Source organism: Leptopilina heterotoma, unplaced genomic scaffold (assembly GCF_015476425.1).
Source record: "Leptopilina heterotoma isolate Lh14 unplaced genomic scaffold, ASM1547642v1 Lhet_228, whole genome shotgun sequence".
Taxonomy (NCBI): Eukaryota; Metazoa; Arthropoda; class Insecta; order Hymenoptera; family Figitidae; genus Leptopilina; species Leptopilina heterotoma.
The window spans coordinates 3,902,769-3,929,452 of NW_025110946.1; the positions used below are offsets into that span (position 1 = coordinate 3,902,769).

Below are 26,684 nucleotides of genomic sequence, written 5' to 3' on the forward strand. Positions count from 1 at the left end.
TTTGGGGTCGCTGAATACGAATCTGGCATCAGATTTTCAAAATTCAAAATGGCGGATCCAATATGGCGGACGCGAAAATAAAAAATGAACAGAATTTGCTTGGAACTCGTTACTCAGCGGTTTTTGGGGTCGCTGAATACAAATCTGGCATCAGATTTTCAAAATTCAAAATGTCGGATCCAATATGGCGGACGCGAAAATAAAAAATGAACAGAATTTGCTTGGAACTCGTTACTCGGGGGTTTTTGGGGTCGCTGAATACGAATCTGGCATCAGATTTTCAAAATTCAAAATGGCGGATCCAATATGGCGGAAAAACAAACAAATGACAAACGACAGACTTACACGAACGATTCTCTCCACAGGTAAGTACCGACTTTAATCAAACAAATGACAATCGACACAATTAACACAAACGATTTACTCCACAGGTGAGTATCGGCTACAATCGGACAAATCACAATCAACAGACTTACACGAACGATTATCTCCACAGGTAAGTACCGACTTCAAACAAACAAATGACAAACGACAGACTTACACGAACGATTCTCTCCACAGGTAAGTACCGACTTTAATCAAACAAATGACAATCGACACAATTAACACAAACGATTTACTCCACAGGTGAGTATCGGCTACAATCGGACAAATCACAATCAACAGACTTACACGAACGATTATCTCCACAGGTAAGTACCGACTTCAAACAAACAAATGACAAACGACAGACTAACACGAACGATTCCCTCCAAAGGTAAGTATCAACTTCATTCAAACAAACGACATTCGAGAAACTATTACTAACGATTCTCTTAACAGGTTAATATAGCTTTTACGTTGAAAGAAGGTATTTTGTTGAGTAGAAGCAGTATTATTGTTTGTGTTTTTTTACATCACATCCTGCATTAAGTTTGACATTTTCAGTTACTCATCGGTTAGCAATTCTTTACTAATATCTACAGTTTGTTCAATCGGATTGTCAAAAATGGTACATTATATTCAGTATCAAAAAATAATTTCTTTTTTTTTATAGACAGAAATACTATAAAGAGGATTTTACGTTAAACGAGTTACCTGACTGTGGATTGTCAGGATTCATTCACTTTTGATTTTACTCTTTAATTTTATCCGAACGTTTTAAATCTTCTAAGTTTATTAATAAATTTATTAATACTCATGCCAGATTCGTATTCAGCGACCCCAAAAACCCCCCAAAAAAACGAGTTCTAAGCAAATTCTGTTCATTTTTTATTTCCGCGTCCGCCATATCGGATCCGCCATTTTCAATTTTGAAACTCTGATGCCAGATTCGTATTCAGCGACCCCAAAAACCCCTGAGTAACCAGTTTCAAGCAAATTCAGTTTATTTTTAATTTTCGCGTCCGCCATATTGGATCCGCCATTTTGAATTTTGAAAATCTGATGCCAGATTCGTATTCAGCGACCCCAAAAACCCCTGAGTAACCAGTTCCAAGCAAATTAGTTTATTTTTAATTTTCGCGTCCGCCATATTGGATCCGCCATTTTGAATTTTAAAAATCTGATGCCAGATTCGTATTCAGAGACCCCAAAAACTGCTGAGTAACCAGTTTCAAGCAAATTCAGTTCATTTTTAATTTTCGCGTCCGCCATATTGGATCCGCTATTTTGAATTTTAAAAATCTGATGCTAGATTCGTATTCAGCGACACCAAAAACCCCCGAGTAACGAGTTTTATGAAAATAGTATTGAAATTTCATCTGAAATACTTTTATTTCATAAAATATTACATAAAATTGTTATTTATTATTAAAAATTATAAAAAAAAATTTTAAAAAGTAATTGTAAATATAGTTTAGGATCTAATTTGTAAAGAAAAAAAATTATCATCTCAAAAATTAGTAAGGATAAGTAGAAAATGAATTTTTTCTGAAAAAGAAGCATTATTTTTTGTTATTTATTTGTTTATAATATTTTTATTATTAACAAATTGTGAATCAACAGTTTTCTTAAACTTGTTTAGGTATGAGGAACATGCCCGGAAAAAAACCCTAAATTTATTAATAAATATGCCATAGAAATACTGAAAACTGAGAAGGAAAAGGTGGGTCGCTGAGCGAACCACTGTGACGCAAAGGGTTAAGACAACAAAACAACTGTTAATGGTTGCCATAACAACCGTTGTCATGTCAACCGTTGCTTTGTTAATGGTTGACATAACAACTGTTTCTATGGTAATAAAATAAATTTTTAATCTTAAGTACAAAAGAAATTTCTAAATAAATTTTTTTTTGTCATTTTAGGGCACGAAACCCTATGATGTTGGCGCACTGCGCCTGCTTCTCTGACTGATTTTTTAATTCAGGTTACTATCAGATAATTGCGGTCTCTGAGACTAGGCTGTCACCTAATATTGCTAATAATCTTGTTAGTCTGGATAATTATGTGCTATTTCGCCAAGATAGAGAATTTTTATTTATTAAAGTACAATCTCAATTTGATAACGCTTTAGTAGGAGTTGTATATAAGCCTCCAAATGCGTCGTTTGGTACTGAATTCGAATCTCAGATTTTTTAATTAATACAATATTTTAATAACATTATTATCATGAGTGATTTTAATTGTAATTTAAATATCCTTTCGTCAATCACTTCTTATTGAACATCATAATTTTATTCAGCTGGAATGTCTATTGTCCCTTACAGCTCAACGCACCATGTGAATACCTCTCGTACGAGAATAGATATAATGTTTGTCGATGATCTTGATAAAATTGAAGCTGTTGATCAACATGCTCTACCTTTTCTTTCTAGTCACGATTTAATTAGTATTAAATTTAAATTTTTCGGCGACCAACACCGTATTGTACATCAGTCAAATCTAGTTCGTAACTTGCGTAACATACCTGAAAACTAATTCTTAACTCAATTGGCCAGCTATGACTGGCCCAGTATTTACTAAGAATCAGACATTAATGTTAAGGTTTGTTTATGAAATGCGTATTTGTGTGAATAAAAAACTTTTATTTTAATGGAATACTGTTAGATTTATTTCAAGTGAGATTCGTTACATTACATTAGTAATCTTTTGGAGATACTGGCAATTACATTTTCTCCCTACACCTCTTTCGTCTCAATTCCCACTTTATCGTCGTCACGTGTATTTTCGCGTTGCTTAGTTTTCAATTTTTAAATATACCTCTAATCAATTTCACCTCATGCGATAATTATAATTCATACATTCAACTCTCAACATGCCGGCCCCTTTGAAATGCTCGCGTTGATAAAATATTAATCGAGTGACATTTCAACTTAAAAGAAAAAATAACAAATTCAAACCTTGCAGTCATTTTCATCTTCGATTGGAAGTATACAAATTTTAGGCAATGCTCGCTTGACAATACCCGATGACGTTCTTGCACTCACCACTCTCACTCTTCCATCATTACCCGGATGCAAATCTTTTATGCGGCCCAAACGCCAACGCAGTGGCGGCGCATTATCGTCCCTGATGACAATCATTTGACCCACCTTGACATTCTCAACTTCTCTTTTCTATTTAAGGCAAGATTGCATTTGAGTCAAATATTCGCATGACCACCGCTTCCAAAACGATTGCTGCATCTGACATGGCAGCTGAAAACGATTTAACCGGTTTAATGGAATATCTAAATGATCTTTTTCCAAAATTGAATTAAAAGAAGACCCGATCAAAAAATGACCAGGGGTGAGAGCAGTCAGATCATGAGGATCTGTCGACTGAGGACAAAGCGGCCGAGAATTCAATATAGACTCGACTTGCGTAATCAAAGTGTAAAACTCCTCGAAGGTCAGCGGTGTGTCATTAAACACTGTTCTCAAATGCGATTTCGCAGATTTCACACATGCTTCCCACAAACCTCCCATGTGCGGAGAATACGGCGGAATAAAATTCCATGCAATTGAGTTTTCTGAAACAAATTTTGCGATTTTAGTTTTACTTTCCGATTCAGTCAACAAACTCTTTACAATTTGTTGGAGTTCGTTTTTTGCTCCCACAAAATTGAGACCATTATCAGAATGAATAGATAGACATTTACCGCGACGAGATATGAAACGTTTAAGAGCATTTAAGAAAGTGTTTGTTGATAAATCAGAAGCTAACTCCAGATGCATAGCTTTCGTTGCCATGCACACAAACACACACAAATAAGCTTTACCTGTAACATTTCGAGACAATTTAATTTTAAAAGGACCTGCATAGACCAATCCTGTATAAGCAAAAGCTCGTGACGAAGTAACGCGCTCGGCAGGTAAATTTCCCATTAATTGCGTTGGGCTCTTTGATCTTAATCGAAAACCTAAAACACATTTTCGTATTACACGAAGTATTGCGCAATCTGTTGAAATAATCCAATATAATTCTCGTAGTACACTTTTGAAAAATTGCGCCCCTGCATGTAAATTTTTATAATGCATATTTCGAATTATCAATACCGTAAGCATGTGTTTAGTTGCCAGGATAACAGGGAATTTTTTGGAATAAGAAATTGGAGCATTTGCTAATCTTCCTCCCACTCTCATCAATCCCTGATCATCTAAGAAAGGATTGAAGGTCAAGATTCTGCTCGTAGAATTGATAGGTTTATTTTGACGAAGATCAGACAACTCTTTTAAAAATTCCTCCTCCTGGTATAGTTTAAGCAAGGAAATTCGAGCTTTATCCAGCTCCTCTGCAGATAAATGATCCGTGATCAGCGACAATCCATTCTTCTTCCTTTTCAAATTTCCAGCAAATCGTTGACAATATGGTGTTATTCGACATAGCTTCGTCCATGAAGAGTATCTAAGGAAAATTGAAAAATCTGTTTCTATCGAGACAAAAGTTAGTAAGACCTTTTTCTCCTCAGGTATCTCTTAAACAGCGACTTTTTCTTGAGGCCAATCATCCCGACTCTCGCTCAACCACGAAGGACCATTCCACCAGATTGTTAATTTTTCCAGATCATCGAGTTCCGTTCCTCTCGAAATCAGATCAGCAGGATTTTGATCCGTTCGCACCTGATTCCATTTTTCTGCTGATGTATGTTGCTGAATTTTACTGACCCGGTTGCCAACGAAGATATGCCATCTAGACAGATCTGCCCTGATCCAGGACAACGCCACCATTGAATCGCTCCAAAACCAAGAATCCTTTATTTTCACAGTCAATACTTCCTTCACCTTGCTATGAAGATTTGCTAATAGAACCGCTCCACACAGCTCAAGCCTTGGCAAACTTAGTGTCTTCATAGGAGCAACCCTTGATCTTGCAGTCAAAAGTCTGACCATTACTGATCCGTCACCGTTGACCGACCGAAGATAGATGCAAGCACCATATGCAACCAGTGATGCATCACAGAATCCATGGATCTCGACTTCCTGTGGTGACTGCACCAAAACATGCCGTGGAATTTTAATGCGTTCAATTTGTTTCACCTGCTCACAATATGATGACCATTTCTTTGCTATCTCTGACGGAATAGGTGTGTCCCATCCTATCCTTAGTTTCCGAAGATCCTGCAGAAGCATCTTCGATCTTACGACGAATGGCCCTATCAATCTCAAGGGATCGAAAACTTGCTCTATAGCCGATAGAATCATCCTTTTTGTGACAATTCCCTCTTCGAAATCATAAGATGATTGATATGTTAGATAATCACCTCCAGTTGCCACCTCATACCGAGCGTCTTGATTTCCGTAAGATCATGATCCTTGATTTCGTTGTCCTTATCGATTTTGTTTGAATAGAATTTTTGCAGCTCGAAACCAGCAGATTGCAACACTTCTTTGACTTCCTTGACAATAGCATCAACCTCCTCCTCCGTTTCCCCACCAGAGAGCATGTCATCTACGTAGAAGTCTTCTTGGATGACCCTTGAAGCAAGTGGATGAGTTTCCTTGCATTCCTCTGACAATTGAACCAAACATCTCGTGGCTTGATACGGAGATGATGTGACTTCAAACGTCACGGTGTTAAGTTGATACGTTCTCATGGGTTGATCTGGTTCCTTCCGCCATAAAATACACTGAAGATTTCTGTGTTCCGGTTTGATCCAAATTTGGCGATACATTTTGACTATATCGCCAGTGACCACGAACTGATGCTGCCTGAATCGAACGATGATCAAGAATAACTCTTGCTGAACAACTGGACCAACCATTACGCAATCATTCATCGAGATTCCTGTTGTTGTCTTGAATGAACCATCCTTGACCACTCTGACCTTGGTAGTTGTGCTCGACTCTTTCAGGACGGCGTGATGTGGTAAATAGTTTCTCAATCCAGGCTCCAGATCTAAAATTTCAGTCATATGCCCTAACTCAAGAAATTCATCTAAATATTCGTGATACCTTTCTTTTATAGTTTGATCCTTCCGGAAACGTCTCTCCATTGCCAACAATCGTTTTTCAGCTCCAGACCGAGATTCACCCAAAGATTGAACATCCCTTTTCAATGGTAAGCTGACCTCAAACCTGCTGTCTTCTGCATGCTTGAACGTCGCAGTGAAATGCTTTTCACACTCCAATTCTTCCTCAGACTTGATATGAGTGACGTGATTCTCGTTGATTTCCCAAAACCTCTTCATGTGATCGTGCAAGTTGTTTTCCATCGAGAGTCCACAAAAAAGAGTTGTTGTTTGTTTTTGTTTATGTAAATCCCGAAATGTTAAATATCCACCTAAGATCCAACCAAATCGCTTTTCATGGTGAAATAGTCGTCATGATACAAGACATTACCGATGATTGCGTTAAATTATTTCCCGAAACCGTATGCATAATATTTTTTTCTGTAAGATTTAATTTTTTACAAAATTCCTTAGTCATAAAATTTGCCATGGACCCATTGTCCAATGAGGCTCGCGCTTTTATTAATTGACCTGCATTATCTCGAACATACATGACAACATTTTTTCATTTGACTCTTTTTTTGAAAATAGATTTACAGATATTTCCGAGATTTCATTAGATGTTACATTCGCGACACTTTGCGTTTCGTTTATTTTACCGACATGATACGAATTTACTGATTTATTTTCCTGATGCAGCAAAGAGTGATGAGACGAATTACAAATTTTACAACCTTTGGTCGATTTACACTCTCTTGCTATATACTTTACACCCAGACAATTAAAACATAACTCGAGAGCTTTCACTTTTCCGCGCCTGTCATCAATTGTTAAATTTCGAAATGTCGGACAAGAATAAATTCGATGATCCTGTTTACATATCACACATGCAAACGAAGAGTCACCAGTGGATAAATGGGCAAGTACCTTATTATCCCGCTTTATCCCCTGAGACGAAACTGTTTTAAAATTTGAATTCAAACTAGACCCTTGTGGATTGATAGCTTCCAACATTTGACATTTAATCTCTAAAAATGCAATAAAATCCGAGAGCTTCGATACTTTTTCCGACAATTTTTTTTAGTTCCCATTCCCGTTTAGTCGCGTGATCCAATCTTGTAAACGCTAAATATAATAACAAAGTGTTCCATTTCTCCACTGGTTCCTTCAACTGCAGCAATATTCTTGTGTGCTTTTGCAAACCGTCTGACAAAACCCGCAATGAAGCAGCTGACTCTTTCGCAACCATTGGCAATTCAAATAATTGTTTTACATGAGGATTTATTATTAACCCTGGATTATGATACCGTTTCTTTAGCAAGTCTAATACAAATGGATAATTCTGACTCGTTACTTCAAATGAATTAATATATTCTTTCGATGCACCCGTTAATGCCGATAGTAAATAATGAAATTTGGTTATTGAGTCTAATGCTCCGTTTCTATCTACCATCGCGAGGAAAGTGTCATAAAACCCCTGCCACTTTTCATAACTTCCGTCAAAAGTAGGGAGAGTGATTATATGTAATCGCGCTTGTGGTACCCCCCCATCGTTACTATTTACTGTCACGGCGGATTCTGCGTTGCTCCTGACACTTCGTCGACTTTCGTAAAACTGAGCCCTTTTTCGTTTAGCGATACTCTGCGTTTGAAAGAAAGCATTCTCGAACTGTTCACGATCTGCCGTTTCTGCTGAAGGCAAACAAGCATCGATATCGTCCTGTACATTGCTAAATTCCGACCACAATAAATCCAATTTATCAATTCGCGTTTCTAATTCAAAAATGGTTTCTTCCGACGCTTCATATCCCTCTATAAAATTCTTGAATCGCGTTGCTTTTGATTTTAAAATCGTCCGTTCCTTTTTAAAATCTGCTAATTCGGCCATTATGTCAAAATAAACAATATACACTTGACAAAATACAATACACTCATATAAAAAATATTCGCTTACCAAATTTGTTGTCTTATTTACAATTAAAATATATGTCGCTTATAAACCTTTACAATATAATCGGAACTGCTGCTGAATCCCGCGTTGATGTGAATATCTCCTCGTTGAAAGTTGAAAATTGATTCTTGTATTTTGCTCCTTTTGATCCAGATCTCCAGATAAATATATAAAGTTATAGTTTCCCAGATAAAATGTTGTACTTCAATTTCGTCAGTAATTAGAATAAAATAATTGAGTTATCTCCAATTTGATCGTTTAAAAATGCCTCGTGTATAATGGCGTCGCGTGCCCCTCGTGGTGTTTTAGATAATTTTCCTTGTTAATTTTCCTCAAAACTTCAAGTCTCATTAATCAACTCGAAGGACCAAAAATGTGCATGAAATGCGTATTTGTGTGAATAAAAAACTTTCATTTTAATGGAATACTGTTAGATTTATTTCAAGTTAGATTCGTTACATTACATTAGTAATCTTTTGGAGATACTGGCAATTACATTTTCTCCCTACACCTCTTTCGTCTCAATTCCCACTTTCTCGTCGTCACGTGTATTTTCGCGTTGCATAGTTTTCAATTTTAAAATATACCTCTAATCAATTTCACCTCATGCGACAATTATAATTCATACATTCAACTCTCAACAAGGTTTATAAATTGACTTCTTATATTACTTCAGCCTTTGATGTGTTTGCACCCTTGCACTTATCAAATACAAGACGTAGATTTTCTCCGTGGATGAATAAGGAAATAAAAATCCTCATTAAGGAACGTAATAAACTACGCAAAATTGCTAAGCGTACTGGTAATCAATTTGATCAATCTAAATTTAAAAAACTTAGAAACCTAATAAATACAAAAATTCGAGACTCTTATAATAAATACAATTTTAAAGTAATTAAAAATGGAAGTAAAACAGATGATATTTGGAAAATTAAAAAAAATTTAAATCTTTTTGCGAATAAAAAAGCGTCAAATGACTACTCTTTTCAGGATCATGAACTTTTGGACGTATTTTCTAGCACAACTATTTTAACTCCTACTCATATAACTATTCCTGTTAATAATAATGACTATAACAACGTTGATGAAAATAAGTTCTTTTTCAATGATATTTCACCCGATGTTACGCTTGAGAGTATTAAGCAGATAACAACTAATGCTATGGGGACTGATAACATTAATATTAAAATGATTTAACTGTCTCTTCCTATAATATTCCCTGTTCTATAGCATATATATATAACTATTCCCTACAGACTGGGTTTTTTCATGATATTTGGAAGATGAGTAATGTCAGACCTGTTCCCAAGATAACTAATCCAAAGAAACGATCCAATATGAGACCGATTTCAATAATTTGTGCCCTGTCTAAACCATTAGAACGCCTCATCTGTAAACAAATAACATTATATTTAAATAAAAATAAATTATTTGAATCACTGCAATATGGTTTCCGTCAAATGCATAGTACATGTACGGCTGCTTTAAAATTTACATCTGATATCAAACTTGCTATGGATGGATACATTACTGTTGCGATTTTTTTACTTTTGTTAGAAATCTTACTGAGAACCGCTGCATTTAGATACAGGATATTATTATTGAAATTATTGTTTTGATTATTGACCCTTAGATTAAGTTATTTACATGTTCCTTTTGATCCCCCTACCTGGCTCTAATAGTTTAAAAACACACTGATTTCTTCTCCCTCCTCGATATTTTCTCTCTCTATTTTCTTAACCAATTCGGCTTTTCCCCTTCCTACGAAAAGAGGCCGCTGTCCCTTTAGGACTACCTGCGGTGTTGCGATTGTTAGGTAGCGTTCTTTTACAGTTCAGTTAACTAACAACCTTCCAAGAGATGTGACGAACAATATTCCAAAGGTGCGTGACGATATATAATTTGACGAGGATATTTTTCAAGGAGCAAGGAACCGAATCAAGATACCAAACCCGGAGATACACCCTGGATTGTGGAGTTTTTTTTGGTGATATCCTTTTTTTCTCTTTATTTTACATTGTTTCTTTATGTGTTAATGTTTCTCTATAATTAAATAATGAACCGTTTCCAAGAGTGATTCACCTTTCTTTGAATCACGATCTATTTGTCACGACTGATTACTTTGAGATCCTTCTTGAGAATCTGTACTATTTTCCGATCTCAATGTAGTCAGGTTTCTCACAATAATCCTGGCTCCCCTGTGGTACTAGTAATAATACTTTATTTAGTTTATTTGTTCCGTTGTTAATAATTGTACGTTTTGGAAAATATAATAATTTCCTGAGAACAAAAATTTGTCTTCTTTTTTCCCGTCACCTGGCTCATTATTTTGGTTTATCGAACAACTTTTAAAAGGCGTTTCCCTCTGTGGACTATCAATTACTGATTAATAAACTGGCTTCATTCAATATGTCCAACTCTGTATGTCGTTATGGTTTGTGTCTTACCTTAGGTTTAGATCACAAAGAGTTATTGACGGTGATGGCAACATTTCGAACTGGGACCAAGTTAAGTGTGGTGTTCCACAGGGTGCATCACCTTCTTCTCTATTGTTTAACTTATTTATTTCTGACCTCGGTAGCGATTTTAAATTCTGTCATAAATATGCTGATGATTTTAAACTTTATCTTTCTGGTCCCTTATCTGATATTTCAAACTTGCTTAAAAATATTCAATACGACATTAAAATTGTTGAACAGTGGGCTGTAAGGAATGGCTTGCGTCTTAATCCTGATAAGACGCAGGCGATAATCTTTTCTGCTACACTGAAAAAATGTTAGGCCGTTGGCTGTACTGGTTCCGAAACAACCAGTTCCCCTTTCAACCAGCACGTCAGACGTCCTTTTTCAAGACACACTGAGAAAATTTTGGGGACGTTGCGGCATTGACGAAATGCTGTGGTGGCTCTGCATTGAAAATGCTGCTATAGAGCCATCTGTAGGTTAGATTTAGTGACTTGGATTGAAAACAACTTTCTTTCCTTTCGAAAAGTCAGTATCTGCCCCTAGGAATGAGCAGAATTTACTCGAAAACCTATATCTATTCTCTTGGTACCGCATGCATGCATTATTACTTATTTTGAAGTTAAAATACCGAATACTCATTATTAATTTTAAAATATAAGAAATTATATTACAATAAATTATACAAAATTGTAAATATGAGTTTAAAGTTAGTAGTCTTATAGTATATTTTAATATTTCACATAAATATAAAAATTTCAGGTTTTTTATTTGCTATGGATATTTATTATATATTTATGAAACTGAAAATTGTGACATGCAATAAAGTTATGTAATAGACATAACCTAAAAAGATTTTGATTTTTAATTTAATTTTTAACATATTCATCATAAAGTTGGTATTTGTTCATCATAAAACTTTATTATTTAGCAATGTTAAAAAGTTTATTATTTATTGAACAACATAGAAAAATGTATAGTAAGAATAATTTTTTAGTTTATAAAATAAATCATTTATACATTTTGTAAAGTTTACTTATATTTAAGCAAAAAAAGAATTACATAAGAATGATATAATAAAAAATTAATGAAGAAGAAAATGGTTAATAGAATTAATGTACATTCTTTAAGAATTGTACTTTTTAAATTATTTTATTACAATTTAAGCTCTAAATTATTTTAAAACTGATGTAGTAAAATTTTAATTTTTTAATAAATAATGTGACAGAATTTTTGAAGTTAATTTATATTTTTATATGTTTGTAGGAAATGGTTAACATATATTAATAAGAAACATTTATTATTACTTATAATTTTTATTAATTACAATATTCTTTGCTAATCAATATTTCAGATAATAAATCAAAAATATTTATACATATATAAATTGTTTACATTGACAAAGAAATTTTTTTTAAAAATTAAAGTTGGTATTGGGTAATAATAAAATGTTCATTTTTCTTTTTAATTGATATGCAAGGAGCGATGTCTGGTAAAGATTCTGCCTTTAAGCATTTCATTTCATTTTTTTCTTTAACAAGATAGGCATGGTAATGATTATCAAACGTTATTTCTTCAAATATTTGAAAATAAAAATAGATGTTATTCTTTGCTTGAATGATTTTCACAACTTTGCCAAATTCGATTTTGCTTGTTTGCATATCAGTAACTAAGAAAGTTCCAATCTTGAATGTGGTATTACTAATGTCTACATAATTGTAACATTCCATTTTTGTACAACCAGTAACATTACTAACATTTTTAAAAATTGCAGAACAATCGTTTTCATCACGGGTTCCAAGTTTGGATTTTTTTTCAAATTCTAATGTGTACATCATATGACACGTTTGGAAAATTTGTTTTATCGCAATAGTTTTTAAAATATTTACATTAGAACTAACAGCTTGAACAGTAGCTTTTATAGATCGGTGTCGTGATTCGTAACGCATACTTGAATAACGAACTGGAGGACCATTTTTTAATAAAATTTTTGCATAATGAATAAGGTTGTGGAATTTAGGTTTGAGCGCCCCGTAACATTCTATATAGAGAGAATTTAGCATTTGGACTAATTTTTTTAATTTTGTAGTGTCGCTACGAATTATTCTAGGTGAAAGAATGATATCTAAAATTTGGCGTAAGTATATGTAAAGTTTCCAGTATTTATCGTCTTCCGGAATACGGTGTCCCATAACCATGCTAAAAATTTGAATGAAACTTAACATTTTAGCTGCAGACATTTTAAGTGACATTTTATTTTTAATCCGATTAAACAAAATTACTGGTGGCTTATTAGATTTCTCAAACGCTCCATAGTCGAAATTTTATACTCCTGAATTTAACTCCTCCAGCGTAAAATATTTTTTAACCAAAATGAATGTGTATATTATTGATTGCATGATATATTTACACACACCTTCTAACATATCGTGCATTAGGTCCACAGTTAAGTTTTCGGTCACATGAAAGTTGTCAACTTGATTAAACATACAACTCTCTTTTACACCACTTTTCGACTTATCACCTATCGAAATATCTTCTTCATAATTTTTACAATTACGCAATAAAGATATGTCTTCCGCTGTTAAAGTCGCAGATAATTCGCCCGAAACTCGACAGATTCGACAACAAAAAGTGTCTTTAAAACATTCGATAAAGCCGAGAATGCTGTTAAGGCCCAAATTGTCGCCTAAAATAAGAACTAATTGAAATTTGACAAGTTTTAAAACACCGTCAACCGTTATCCATATTCCGGTTCTTTGGAGAAAATTCAATTCATTAATTAACTTTTCAAAAACTTTCTTATTGGTAGTTTTTTTCTTATTGGCGGCATATATTAATGTTGAGAACAAAATGGTATCAAGTTTAGCTGCAATCCGCAGCGGCAAGCATGCAATAGATGCATATACAGCTCCAAATTTGTTTACACCGGCGTGACTCCCTAACGGATTTCCGGCTTCGATTTCGTCGTAAAAAATAAACAGTGGTAAAACAAGTTCCTGATTAAACTTCGTTAAATATTTTTTGAGCCATAAGTCTCCTTGAAGAATATTTGTTATAACGTGCGATTCTGTAGATAACTGATTTATGTACTTTATAATTTCATTAAAAATACCTGGTATTTCTAAAAAACACTTTAACGACTTGCGTAAGGGAACAGTTATACCCGTTAAAAATTCGGGAACCAACTTAGTCTGATTATCAACCATTTTTTCTATTAAAGAATCACCTATTATGAATTCTTCAGGATCGAAAAAACCTTTTCGCCTTAATAGATTAAAACGCTTATACTCTGTCGATAGTGGCTCAAACGCATTACTGTGTTTTCTAAAACATAAATCTATATCATCAAGCGAATCTTGAGTAATTCCTGTTTTTTTTAATACCTCGACAATATCATGTTTTAAAGATGGCAAGTATACGCTACGAATAAAATTATCCATAAAATCAATAACTTCTTGAACTAACTTTCGCGGATAAGCCGGATCACTATATAAAAAAAGAATGAATGACAAAACACTGTTTAATATATTTAAGAGCTCCATTTTAGACAGAAGAGTACACGGAAAAAAATTAATCTCTAAATTAGAGATTAAATCTGAGATTTAGGCATAAACTATCACTGGAATCGGACGTAAGATGTAAGCAGATCACTAAAACTGAAATTTGGTATTATATCTAATCCGAATATTAGTATTGTGAAGAACACGTATTTCTTATGCCTAAAAATGATATTAGGAATGTCAAATTTTATGACATGGAACATATGTTCTAAACTATCAACTTATTTGAATAAACAATATTAAAAATTTTAGTCGTATATTTATATAATTCTTATTTTTGTAATAACTCGATGTAATAAGAATTTATAATTTATCACAATTTAGAGTGAGAATTATTCACAAAATATTTATATTGTTTTCCCTGTATGAACTATATATTGACAAGTATAAAAAAGTAGTTGGATATTTTTAAAACACAATACGAATTTTATATTTTTATTTCATTTTTTTGTTTTAACGGCGTTGGAAGGTCTGTAAAATTTGTAGGTTACAATTATCGCCCGACAAAATACGACACTGACTGATTTAAATGACGTGAAATAGGTAAATAAACATTTTTCAACCACTTTTTCTCTAAACACAGCCACTTTTTACAAAATAGGCCAACATAAAACGAGTAGGAATCTTCTTAATTACCTAAATTCAAAAGATGGTTTAAATTCATGCAGAAACGCGGTTGTAAAATGTAAAATTGGAAAGTGATGTAATGCTAAGAATATAACAGCTGGACCATTGTGCTCTCTGCATGCTTCTGCCCTCTTCTGGCGACTGGCAGTAATCCGCTTCTTGTTGTCTGTCATTACATTACTTTCCAATCATTTCCAATTTTACATTTTACAACCGCTTGACAACCGCGTTTCTGCATGCATTTAAACAATCTTTTGAATTTAGGTTATTAAGAAGATTCTTACCCACACTGTAAAAAATTTAGGGAGTTAACGGACTCGGGAGTTAGGAGTTAAATTTTTCGAGTTAAAAATCAACTCCAAAAGAGAGTTAATTTCTAACTCCCTTCATTCAACACCCGCGCGAGTTATTTTTTCCATGGGGAGTTAGCATTTGGGTGTTAAATTTTAACTCTCTTTATTTAACTCCCCTGGCATTAACTCTCCAATGGGTGCGACTTTTATAGACCCCCCGGGGGAGTTAAAATTTAACTCCCTTTTTTTACTGTGCCAGACTCTCAGTTTCTTTGCAGATGTACTGAAAGACTCTTTTTCACATTCAGCCGTCTTTGGGTTAAAAACGTTTTTTCGTTTTTTAGGTCGCGATTTCCGAAAATCGTCATTGACTCTAGATTTTCTAGAACCTTTTCTACGATCCATATTTATAAATATATATAAATGTGTATATAAATTTATATATAAATGTGTATCAAATTTTTTACACAAAAAGCGCACACGAGACAACACAAGAGAACCTTATTGAGAGAATTTCACAGACAAACTGAAGCATTCAAAGTGAAAATTCAGAATAAACCAGAATAAACTATACCGAAATTGCAGGACTGCAGGGAGCAGGTAGAATAGTACAATAGGTCAGAGCCCGCCAGGCGCCAGGTGTTTGGTCAGCCGGACTCTGAATAGCCTGATGCGCGCCGCTCTTCGAGGCTGTATATCTCATTCAATTTTTGAAAAACCGACTTAAAACTTCAGGGACGTATTTTCAAGGACCTAAACTTTGAAAAAATGGGGGAAAAAAATCGATTTTTTGAAAGTTACAACTAGGGTTGCCCCCTTAAAAATGAACGTGCGCTGATAAAAATAACAAAATAAGGACGAATTTTATATATTTTTATCAAAATAAATATTAAAATTCAACAATTTAAAATCCTTGTATAATTAATAAATCTTTAGTAAAACGGCTTTAGAATTTCAAAAAATTATTTGTCATATAAAACTTTTAATATGTAGAAAAAATTATTTTCTCATCGAAAATCACACACGTACATCTGTAAAGTAAATTATGTAATATAAAACAAATTTATATACCAGAACTATACCAATCGGAGATCGCACGCAAGGAAATGTACTAAAATAAGTTTGAAGCTGCAAACCCGACTTTTTAATGGTTAGATACTCAAACCTTGTTTCAAAAGTATTTGCCCATTCGTTTATTATTTCCGTTGACTCGTATTTGTCTTGATCATCATCTGTTAAAGCATTTTAATTAAATCAATATTGATTTTATAATTTCTACACATACAATCAATTTAATTTTTTATTATATTTAATTTAACTAATTTAATTTTTTAAAAGACTTACCCGTTTAATTATAAATTATTGTTACCTCGAATAAAGTTTAGTTCACTCTCTTTTTTCGAATCATTATCCTCGATCGTTATAAGTCCGGAATCTTTTAATTGCCTTCTGATAAATTTGTACGTATTGTACAAAGAACCACGTGCACCAATCGTAACGTTTTGATCGTTTTGATAAGGTGGTTCGTAAAAAATGTCTCCCTCTTCTTCAGGGAAAATTTCGAGAATTTCTTTCCGAAGTTGCAAAAAATCGTCAACTTTTATTCTAAAAAATTTTTAATTAACAAGTTATTAAATAATTATTTTGTAATAAATAATAAATAACTTCATAAACATTGTTAATAAATGTTAAAATGAGTTAGAGAAGCACTAAGTTATTTCAGATGTGTGCATAAAAAAACGTGATTATTATTAAAAAAAAAATTTTTTGTAAAAAACAAATACTCAAATTTATACCCAAAACACCAGCATATTGGTAATATTAACATCCAAAAAAAAATTTTTTGTAATATTAACTAACACATGATTATTAAATACCGAATAACATTGTTATTAATATCTGAAGTGAAATTTTATTACTTTTCATTACTTTAAAAACAAACTCACTTGAAAGTAACAGGATCGTCTTTCAGTTTGTTTACAATAACTGTTCTCTTTAACCGGGAATAATCAACTTGACGTGTTAATCTATATTTTCCGAGAATCATTCTACCTTCTAAATTGTCCGATGAATTTAAAAACCGAAATAAATCATTATTATTAGTCGAGTGACTTGTATTAATATCTGGTGGTGTTGGTGTAATATGCTGATTAATTCCATCAATTTCAAAACTCATATCCATATTGATAACCTCATCCTCCATCATGCACAATCAAATAAAACCTAACGCAGCAACAGAAAAATAAAACGAAAGCACTATACTTTATTAACAATCATTGCAATATTCTATTTTACAAATAAATAAGAAGCATTTAGAAAAGAAAATCCGCCACGTGTAAAAGTTAGGTTATGTACATTTCAATTATTTTACAACTCTGATTATTTCGTAAGTATTAATAACAAAACACATATTATATATACAAATTTGAACTTACTTTTGTCAGCAAACAATAATTTCCATCAATGGCTTCATTCACAAGTGAGCGTAATTTTTTTTCAATTTAGCTCGACACGCTCGACACATACAGAATGTATTAACAAGCTCGCGGAAGAAGGAAACATTTAGCACCTAACCCAAAAGTCAGATACCGCTCGAAAAAAAGAAACGAATCTAACTTTAACGGATCTCTGTGTGCTCCTCGGTAAAGTTGCGCTCTAGCTAGCGAAAAAACGCAGCTGTGCCACCTATCGGTGCAGCAACGTCCCCAAAATTTTCTCAGTGCAGTTGACATACTTTTTCAGCGCATGCGTTGTTCTGTGGTTTAGGGAAATAGCTATCAGCACGGCGGTTGAACTGAAAAAGTAAGTCTACTGTCAAGAAAAAGGACGTCTGACGTGCTGGTCAGAAGGAAAACACTTGTTCTGGCGTTTTAAGAGAACCAGTACAGCCAACGGCCAAAAACTTTTTCAGTGTACTAATTTTTCATTGGATTTCTTATCATCTCTCCCCCCTCTACTGGTTGGAGGAACTCCCATTTTATTAGGTAAGACTGTCAAGGATCTTGGTCTGACATTGGATCGTACTCTATCATGGAGGGACCATGATAGAGTCTTTGTCTTTGACATTTCGCGCAAGACATACATGGTTCTTCAGCAATTAAATAGGAATAAGGATTCTCTCCCTACTCCAACCTGGTTACTTCTTGTCAAGTCATTGATTCTGCCCATCTTTAATTATTGTTGTGTGGCTTATGACGATATCTCAGGAGAGCTGAATAATAAACTTGAAAGAGCTTTAAATGCTTGTATTCGTTTTGTATATAGTCTACCAAAGAATGAACATACTACTGAATTCAGAATTAAATCTGGACTTTTGAATGTTGCTATGAGGAGACAGTTTTTTATTGGAAACTTACTTTATAACATTTTTCAACATAAAACTCTAAGTTATCTGTTTGATCTTTTTGAGTTCAGGGTATTTGATGATGCAGTTTTTAATAAACTTCGTGATAGAAGATCCGTCCTTAAAATACCGTTTCATAGAACTTGTAAAATGCAGGGACCATTCACAGTCAGAGGATCTAGACTGTGGAACAAAATACCACACACAACAAGAGATGCGTCAAAACATTGTATTTTTAAAAAATTGTTTTTTGAGTTGTTGTTTAAAACTAATGATACTTTATTCAACGTCACTTTCTGGTAAAAATAGATTCATTTTCAATATTTGCCTTGATTGATATATATAGGGGAGAGTGGGGCTAGTTGCACCACTTTTTTAAAATTTAATAACTTTTATAATATCAATTATTTTATAGGTTATATACGATAAATGAAAAAAGCAATCACTCATTTATGATTTAAAATTATATATATATGTTTTCTTATAAAATGATTCAATCATGGGAACAGCATTGAAAAAAAGTCGCTTTTTTTTTCACAGGTGGGGCGTCTTGCACCACACTTTTTATAATTAAAAAATTTACATCAAATCAACTATTAAATATTGATAAGCACTTTCATTAATTTCAAAAAGTCAATAAATAAACAGTAGAATAAAATTTTTTTTATTATAAAGTAGTTTAATTAGAAAAAAAATTTTTAAATTAAGTTACTATAAAGGTTTTATAATAGTTCATTTTTTCTGACTTTTTCTGATTTTTATCTCAATTTTTTTTGGCACATTCTTAGAAGGTTTTTTTGAAGTATAAGGTTAGGTGTTGTGTGAAACTAACTTTATCTGTGATCAACACTCAAAATATCTAGAAATGTAAGAAAAACCCCATTGACAAATCGGAAACAAAAAATTCAAACTGCTTTTTAAAAAGGAAGGTGTCTTGCATAGAAATCCACCACCAGTAATGAAAAATCGACTAAAATAAAAAAATATCAGATGTTTCAATAATTTTTTTAAAAATACACTATGTTTTTCAGTATTTTTCTAGTCTGCAAAAATGTTTTTTTTTAATTTTTTGACTATTTTCTGGTGAATTCACACACAGGACATGCTAACAAACAAAACGACTTATTATTTATTAAAATCGGTTCAGTGAATTCAGAGATAAAGTGTTCGCAATTTGAAAAAACGTTATTTTGAGAAAAACGCGTTTAAACCTTATATGGGGCAAAATTCCTCAACTGTCCAGGTCAAAAAATGAATTTTCTCTAAACTTTGCTAAAATGTTACTATTATTAGTAGAAGTGTAAATATAAATTTTTTTGAGTTATGGAGTTTCAAAATTTTGATTCTTTTGAAAATACCTTTTTTTCAATTTAATATGATAAGTAAAATTAATCAAATTTAAAGTATGAATAGTGATTTTTAAAGGGGTTTTCACGGGCTATAAGCTGGTGATAAAAAAGAGTTGTTTTCTTTCAATTTGACCTTGAAATTCAAGGTCAAATTCTTAATTTCAATATATCTCAAAATCGATGTTTTTTATTTTTTTCTAACCTATCCCAATCGAAAGCTTACCTTTTTTCCTATGAGCCATTTAAAAATCAGAGTGAGACCATGAAAATTTTTGAAGAAATTAATTATAAATCATCATTTTCTATGTAAAATAATGATAAATTATTATTTTCCTCAAAAATTTTTATGGTCCCACTCTGATTTTTACTTGGCTCATAGGAAAAAAGGTAAGCTTTCGATTGGGATAGGTTAGAAAAAAATAAAAAACATCGATTTTGAGATATATTGAAATTGAGAATTTGACCTTGAATTTCAAGGTCAAATTGAAAGAAAACAACTTTTTTTCATCACCAGCTTATAGCCTGTGAAAACCCCTTTAAAAATCACTATTCATACTTTAAATTTGATTAATTTTACTTATCATTATATTAAATTGAAAAAAAGATATTTTCAAAAAAATCAAAATTTTGAAACTCCATAACTCAAAAAATATTTTATCAAATTTAAAAAAAATTTATATTTACACTTCTACTAATAATAGTAACATTTTAGCAAAGTTTAGAGAAAATTCATTTTTTGACCTTGACAGTTGAGGAATTTTGCCCCATATATATGTATCGTTAGCTGGACCCCACCATACCCTTAAAGACTTACTTAATTTGTCAATGGCTCTTTATATTTATTGAAAAATTTTTGAAAAAAGATTCTGGCGAATAAAACGATCCGTCTGCAAAAAATAAAAGAATTTCAAAGAATTGTTTTGAAAAATACTCTTCCAAATAAAACTGATTCAGTTAAAAACATTATCAATCGTTAAATTTAAAACGAAAGAAATCTAAAATGTCGATACGAACGTTTATTTCAACATTACAAAAGTAATTTTAAAAAAGAGCAGGAAAAATGGCATCTCTCAATAGTAAGAGCGTAGAGAATCATTTTGAGAAACTAGAAATAAGTTAAAACGAAAAAATTGGCATTAAAGAGATAATGAATTTATCCATGTGTAAATCCAGCAAAGGAAGAAAATATTCCGATGAGTGGATAATTTTATATTTGCTATTTCATATGCGCTCACCAGCGGCTTATCGTGTGTTGCGGGAAAATAAGATTTAGTCTTTACCTTGCACCAGCACTATTAGAAGGCAATTTAGTATTTATATTCTAAACTTGATAATAATGTATTAAATTCAATTTTTTATTGTAGTTCTAAGATACAGAATTTAATATTTGCAATTAATAATTAATTGCGCTATTGATTATTATTTAATAATTAATAAACACTTTTATGTAACGTAATTCATAATATTTATTTTTTTAAAATAGGTATTTATCTCTCATGGATACGCCTTAGCGTTTCGAATCTAGATTCTTGAAATTATTTTCTGAATCCATAAGTAAGAGACGTGAAGCATGGAATCACGTTATGGAATTCTATGTATTGATGAAATGGCCACAAGGAAAAATGGCAGATTAGATGTAAAATCCATTAAAGTTTAGGGCCTCTTTGAAAAAGGTGATAAAAATCAAGTCGAATTGACGGAAAAGTTAGACTATGGAATGGTATTTATGTTTCAGTCAATATCAGAATCTTTCGATAAACAAATTTCTGGCTTTGTTTTAAAAGAGCTATCAAGTAGAACAGAGATCGCAAAATAAATAATTTAAGCAATTTTTGTCTTAGAGAAAGTAGGAGCTGTAATTAACGGCGTAGTTTTAGATGCAGCAACTCCGAATAGAAAATTTTGGTCTCTAATGGGAGTAAGCAGAGAGTTAAATAATATACAAAAGTTTGTTTCCTCATCCAACGGAATAAAATCGTAAAATTTATGTTTTTTCTGACACACCGCACTTGATAAAGTGCATTCACAATCGCTTATACCAAAGTAAAGAATTTAAAGTAAGAAAATATGCAATAAAAACATAAGAAAAATTAGTTCTTGTAATTTTAGTAATAGCTTATATATTATTTTATTTGTTTACAGATTTATTCAGGTAAGGATTCTGCACCTTATCTTATCAGTCGCTTTCCTGGTAATATTAACTATTCTTGTCGATTAACACTCGCAAATAGAATTTTACGATTGTACTTTTCAATAAAGAAACCCACAGCAAAGCTTAGAGATCTTTTGAGTTTTTACTTCGGATTGACGTTCCAATGTAGTTTAAAATCACAAGTATTGGTTTCATTAAAGATGGATTCAGACTTCCGTTTGAATGCATTGAGCGTAATCAATACTTATACCTCTAAAGTATTTTCATGTCTTGGATGTTAGTATTTCTCTAATTGCTTATTTTGCACTGCTAGAAAATATATTAGTCGCGATAATTTGTGACAAGAGACACTAAGTTTGGTCGACAGCAACGAGAAAGATTTTAGAAGCTAGAGTTAAGGGCTGCAACCGAAAATGTTCAAAAGAAAATTTCACCAAAATTAATATATTTATAAAAAAACTACTACGAGATGATTGTTTGTTCTAGAACACTTTAACCCTTTAACGCCCAAATGGACAAAATTTTGGCATGAAGTTTGAGGACTTATTTCGGTACTTAAAAATCAATAGAAAAATCCACGAATCATTATTTCTTATGTTTTCATATGCACTCTATCGAATGGCGTTAAAAAAAAGTCAAAAATTTATAAACAAAAAAGTTATTAATGTTTTTTATAAAAAAAGTCCGATTTTTTTCCAATTTTTGTTTAATTTTCAATTTTTTCTACTATGAAATAGCGAAAAAATAATTCCAAATGTTACAAATAACGTGACATAGATATATAACCCAGAAGATAGGACTATAGAGAAAATTAAAAATTTAAATGGCGGCTCAAAAATGGAGTTTGAAGTTCAAATTTTTTTCAAAATTTGATTCGAAAGTACGAAATTGTTAAAAGTGTTTAGATCAGCTTGAAATTTGTTACTCGGGGGTTTGAGGGGTCGCTGATCACGAATCAGAAGTCCAATTTTCAAAATTCAAAATGGCGGATCCAATATGGCGGCTAATTTTTTTTTAAAACTAATTAAATTTGCTTGAAACTTGTTACTCGGGGGTTTTTGGGGTCGCTAATTATGAATATGAAATCCAATTTTTAAAATTCAAAATGGCGGATCTAATATGGCTGACAAATTTTTCAAAAATTTATTAGGTTAGCTTGAAATTTGTTTCTCGGGGGTTTTAGGGATCGCTGATCACGAATCAGAAGTCCAATTTTCAAAATGGCGGATCCAATATGGCGGACAATTTTTGTAAAAACTCATTAAATTTGCTTGAAACTTGTTACTCGGGGGTTTTTGGGGTCGCTTATTACGAATATAATATCCAATTTTTAAAATTTAAAATGGGGATCCAATATGGCCGACAAATTTTCAAAAACTCATTATATTAGCTTAAAATGTGTTACTCGGGGATTTTAGGGGTCGCTGATCACGAATCTGGAGTCCAATTTTCAAAATTTGAAGTGGCGGATCTAATATGGCTGACAATTTTTCTAAAAAATCATTACATTCGCTTGAAACTTGTTACTCGAGGGCTTTTGGGGTCGCTGATTACGATTATAATGTCCAATTTTTAAAATTAAACATGGCCGCTTCAATATGACAGACAAATTTTCAGTTGAAATTTGATAATCACAATCTTTAGCCATTAAAATATTAAAAATATTTTTAATGTTTTCCAACTTTCACCGCGTAGAGGTAAACGTGAACTGATAAGTCTTTTTTTAAATTATTTTTTTTTCGATTTAATATATTGATAAGTAAATTTAATCGAATTAAAACTATGAAGAATGATTTTTGAAAGGTTTTACAAGAGCTTCAAGCTGGAGATAAAAAAAATAGTTTTTTTCAATTTGACCCTGAAATAAGTAATGATTAAAATAAAACATGCATTTCTATTTTTTTACCTTTAAATTCAAAAATTATAATAACAAATAAAAAGAAGAAAAATACATAAAAAAATAAAACAGTAAAAAAAATATATAAAATTTAAAAATAAAAAAAAAGATTTTCCAGTTCACGTTTACCTCCACGTGGTGAAAGTTGGAAAACATTAAAAATATTTTAAGTATTTCAATGGCTAAAGAACGTGATTATCAAATTTCAACTAAAAATTTGTCGGCCATATTGGATCCCCATTTTAAATTTTAAAAATTGGATATTATATTCGTAATAAGCGACCCCAAAAACCCCCGAGTAACAAGTTTCAAGCAAATTTAATGAGTTTTTACAAAAATTGTCCGCCATATTGGATCCGCCATTTTAAATTTTGAAAATTGGACTTCTGATTCGTGATCAATGACCCCTAAAACCCCAGAGTAACAAATTTCAAGCTAATCTAATGAATTTTTGAAAAATATGTCGGCCATATTAGATCCGCCATTTTGAATTTTAAAAATTGGATTTCATATTCATAATCAGCGACCCCAAAAACCCCCGAGTAACAAGTTTCAAGCAAATTTAATTAGTTTTTAAAAAAAATTAGCCGCCATATTATATCCGCCATTTTGAATTTTGAAAATTGGACTTCTGATTCGTGATCAGCGACCCCTAAAACCCCCGAGTAACAAATTTCAAGCTGATTTAAACACTTTTAACAATTTCGTACTTTCGAATCAAATTTTGAAAAAAATTTGAACTTCAACCTCCAGTTTTGAGCCGCCATTTAAATTTTTAATTTTCTCTATAGTCCTATCTTCTAGGTTATATATCTATGTCACGTTATTTGTAACATTTGGAATTATTTTTTCGCTATTTCATAGTAGAAAAAATTGAAAATTAAACAAAAATTGGAAAAAAATCGGACTTTTTTTATAAAAAACATTAATAACTTTTTTGTTTATAAATTTTTGACTTTTTTTTAACGCCATTCGATAGAGTGCATATGAAAACATAAGAAATGATGATTCGTGAATTTTTCTATTGATTTTTAAGTACCGAAATAAGTCCTCAAACTTCATGCCAAAATTTTGTCCATTTGGGCGTTAAAGGGTTAAGACATTGAAAAGTCGACAAGAAGCTGTTAAAAGTAATAATTTGATAACGGAAAAAAATTTATGATTTTTGTATTTGGTAAAAAGTAAAAACTTTTGGTTTTCTGCTATCGACGGAAGTTGTTCACGGATGAAACTGTTATTTTGCTATCTAAAGGTTTCTCTGTGTAATTTTTTTTTAAATTTTATGCAATATGTCTCTAAGTGTCATTAGTTTGGGCTATATAATGTTAACTAAAGTTGCATTCGATAATATCTAAATTCAGCCTCCTGTGACATATATGATGAGCTGTATCGAAGAACTTGCTTTATTGAATAAAAATATATTATATATCACGCTCGCTAGGGTATCCAAATTTCTGGCCGTGTGTCGTATACAATTTTTCTGTATCCCCAGCTGAAAGTACGTTAAATAATTATTGTTTGAATAATAAAATAGCTCAATAAGTTGCCCGCCCGACTTTTGCAAAGTCGAGGCGAAGCCGAGACTTAGCTGGTCGGGGCGGGCATGAAAAAAAAATTATAAGTAAAAAATAATTGTAAGTAAAATTTAAAAAATAGTAAACAAGAAATTTTCTTTTACAAATAAATATTTAATAATTAAAAAATAATAAAAGAAAATAAGAAATTTCATGCATTATTTTGATGACTGTCAGTTGTTTTCAAAACGTGAGCTCTGTAAGTAACGTGTCTGTGTGGTTGCTATGCTAACATGTACGTGTGTTGAAATTCTTGTAACCAATCAGAGCGCTCGTTGGGTCTGTCGAGCCGGACACAAAAGTCGCTATTCCCGGAGCCAAATCAGACCGGGAAGACAGTACTTTCGGCAAAGGGATACAGAAAAATCCATTTGTAATTATGTTTCAACTTTTAAAACATTGAAACAGAAACGAAATTCGACTTGCATTAAGGTATTTGAATAAAACGAATATTTTCTTTTCACGTTTATATTTCAGAAATATTTAGGATCTAAATTAAAAACCAATATTCTCCTTGAATAATAGATCATAGAGCAATCAATTTTCTTAAATAAATTAAAACAAAATAACCAAACTGCTACAATAAAAATAGAAGTTTACCCAATAATAATCATGCAGGCATTTTTTTCTTTATAGGATTAAACTATCAAAAAAATTTAATAACATAAATTTTTAAATTATATAACTTTGTTATCATTTTATTTTATTAAAAAGTTTTGCAATATGTTTAATGTTTAATAAACAGGCTACTTCTATTTTTTGGAATAAAATTTATTTGCTGATAGATTATAAGAAATGAGGGAAGTTCTCGCCAAGAAGTTTATATATGTCTTGAGAGTATATATATTTTCTCTCTGGGATAAAAATTGTCAGAAGTAAAAAAGCTAACGTAAAAAATGGAGCCGAGAGACTAAAGCTCATTTTCTTTATTCTGGTTTTCGTCGTTTTCTTCATTTTACTGAAATGTCAGCTAGATATCTCGACGAGGAAAGGGGCCAAAGGGGTTGATCTAGAATTTCATAAGATGGCGAGGAGACAGGTTTAGGTAAGCTCACCCTGTTAACACTCAACGCGCACACGGTCCTGAGTTAGTATCCTTAATATGTCTGAGGCAGTTAAATTAA

The 26,684-nt window shown here is 32.2% G+C and overlaps 2 protein-coding genes across 2 annotated transcripts; both read right to left on the bottom strand.

Annotated features, from left to right (window-relative positions):
• Nucleotides 1-3,314: 3,314 nt before the first annotated feature.
• On the bottom strand, nt 3,315-5,603 carry LOC122502381. The gene is made up of 3 exons (XM_043612402.1): nt 4,930-5,603; nt 3,634-4,806; nt 3,315-3,531 (listed from the first exon to the last, which is right to left on the bottom strand). Exons 1-3 carry the CDS (start codon nt 5,601-5,603, stop codon nt 3,315-3,317), a joined length of 2,064 nt encoding a protein of 687 aa, XP_043468337.1.
• A 47-nt stretch (nt 5,604-5,650) lies between these two features.
• Nucleotides 5,651-6,613, bottom strand: LOC122502382. Its single transcript, XM_043612403.1, has one exon. The coding sequence runs from the start codon at nt 6,611-6,613 to the stop codon at nt 5,651-5,653; it is 963 nt and encodes a 320-aa protein (XP_043468338.1).
• Nucleotides 6,614-26,684: the final 20,071 nt, after the last annotated feature.

Excerpts from the sequence above, each read along its gene's own strand:
- LOC122502381 (XM_043612402.1), bottom strand. The coding sequence starts at position 5,603 with ATGATTCTATCGGCTATAGAGCAAGTTTTCGATCCCTTGAGATTGATA. Across the intron at positions 4,807-4,929 it reads ATCTGGTGGAATGGTCCTTC|ATACTCTTCATGGACGAAGC; the intron begins GTGGTTGAGCGA and ends AATTTTCCTTAG. Across the intron at positions 3,532-3,633 it reads TTAGATATTCCATTAAACCG|AGAAGTTGAGAATGTCAAGG; the intron begins GTTAAATCGTTT and ends TAAATAGAAAAG.
- LOC122502382 (XM_043612403.1), bottom strand. The coding sequence starts at position 6,613 with ATGGAAAACAACTTGCACGATCACATGAAGAGGTTTTGGGAAATCAAC.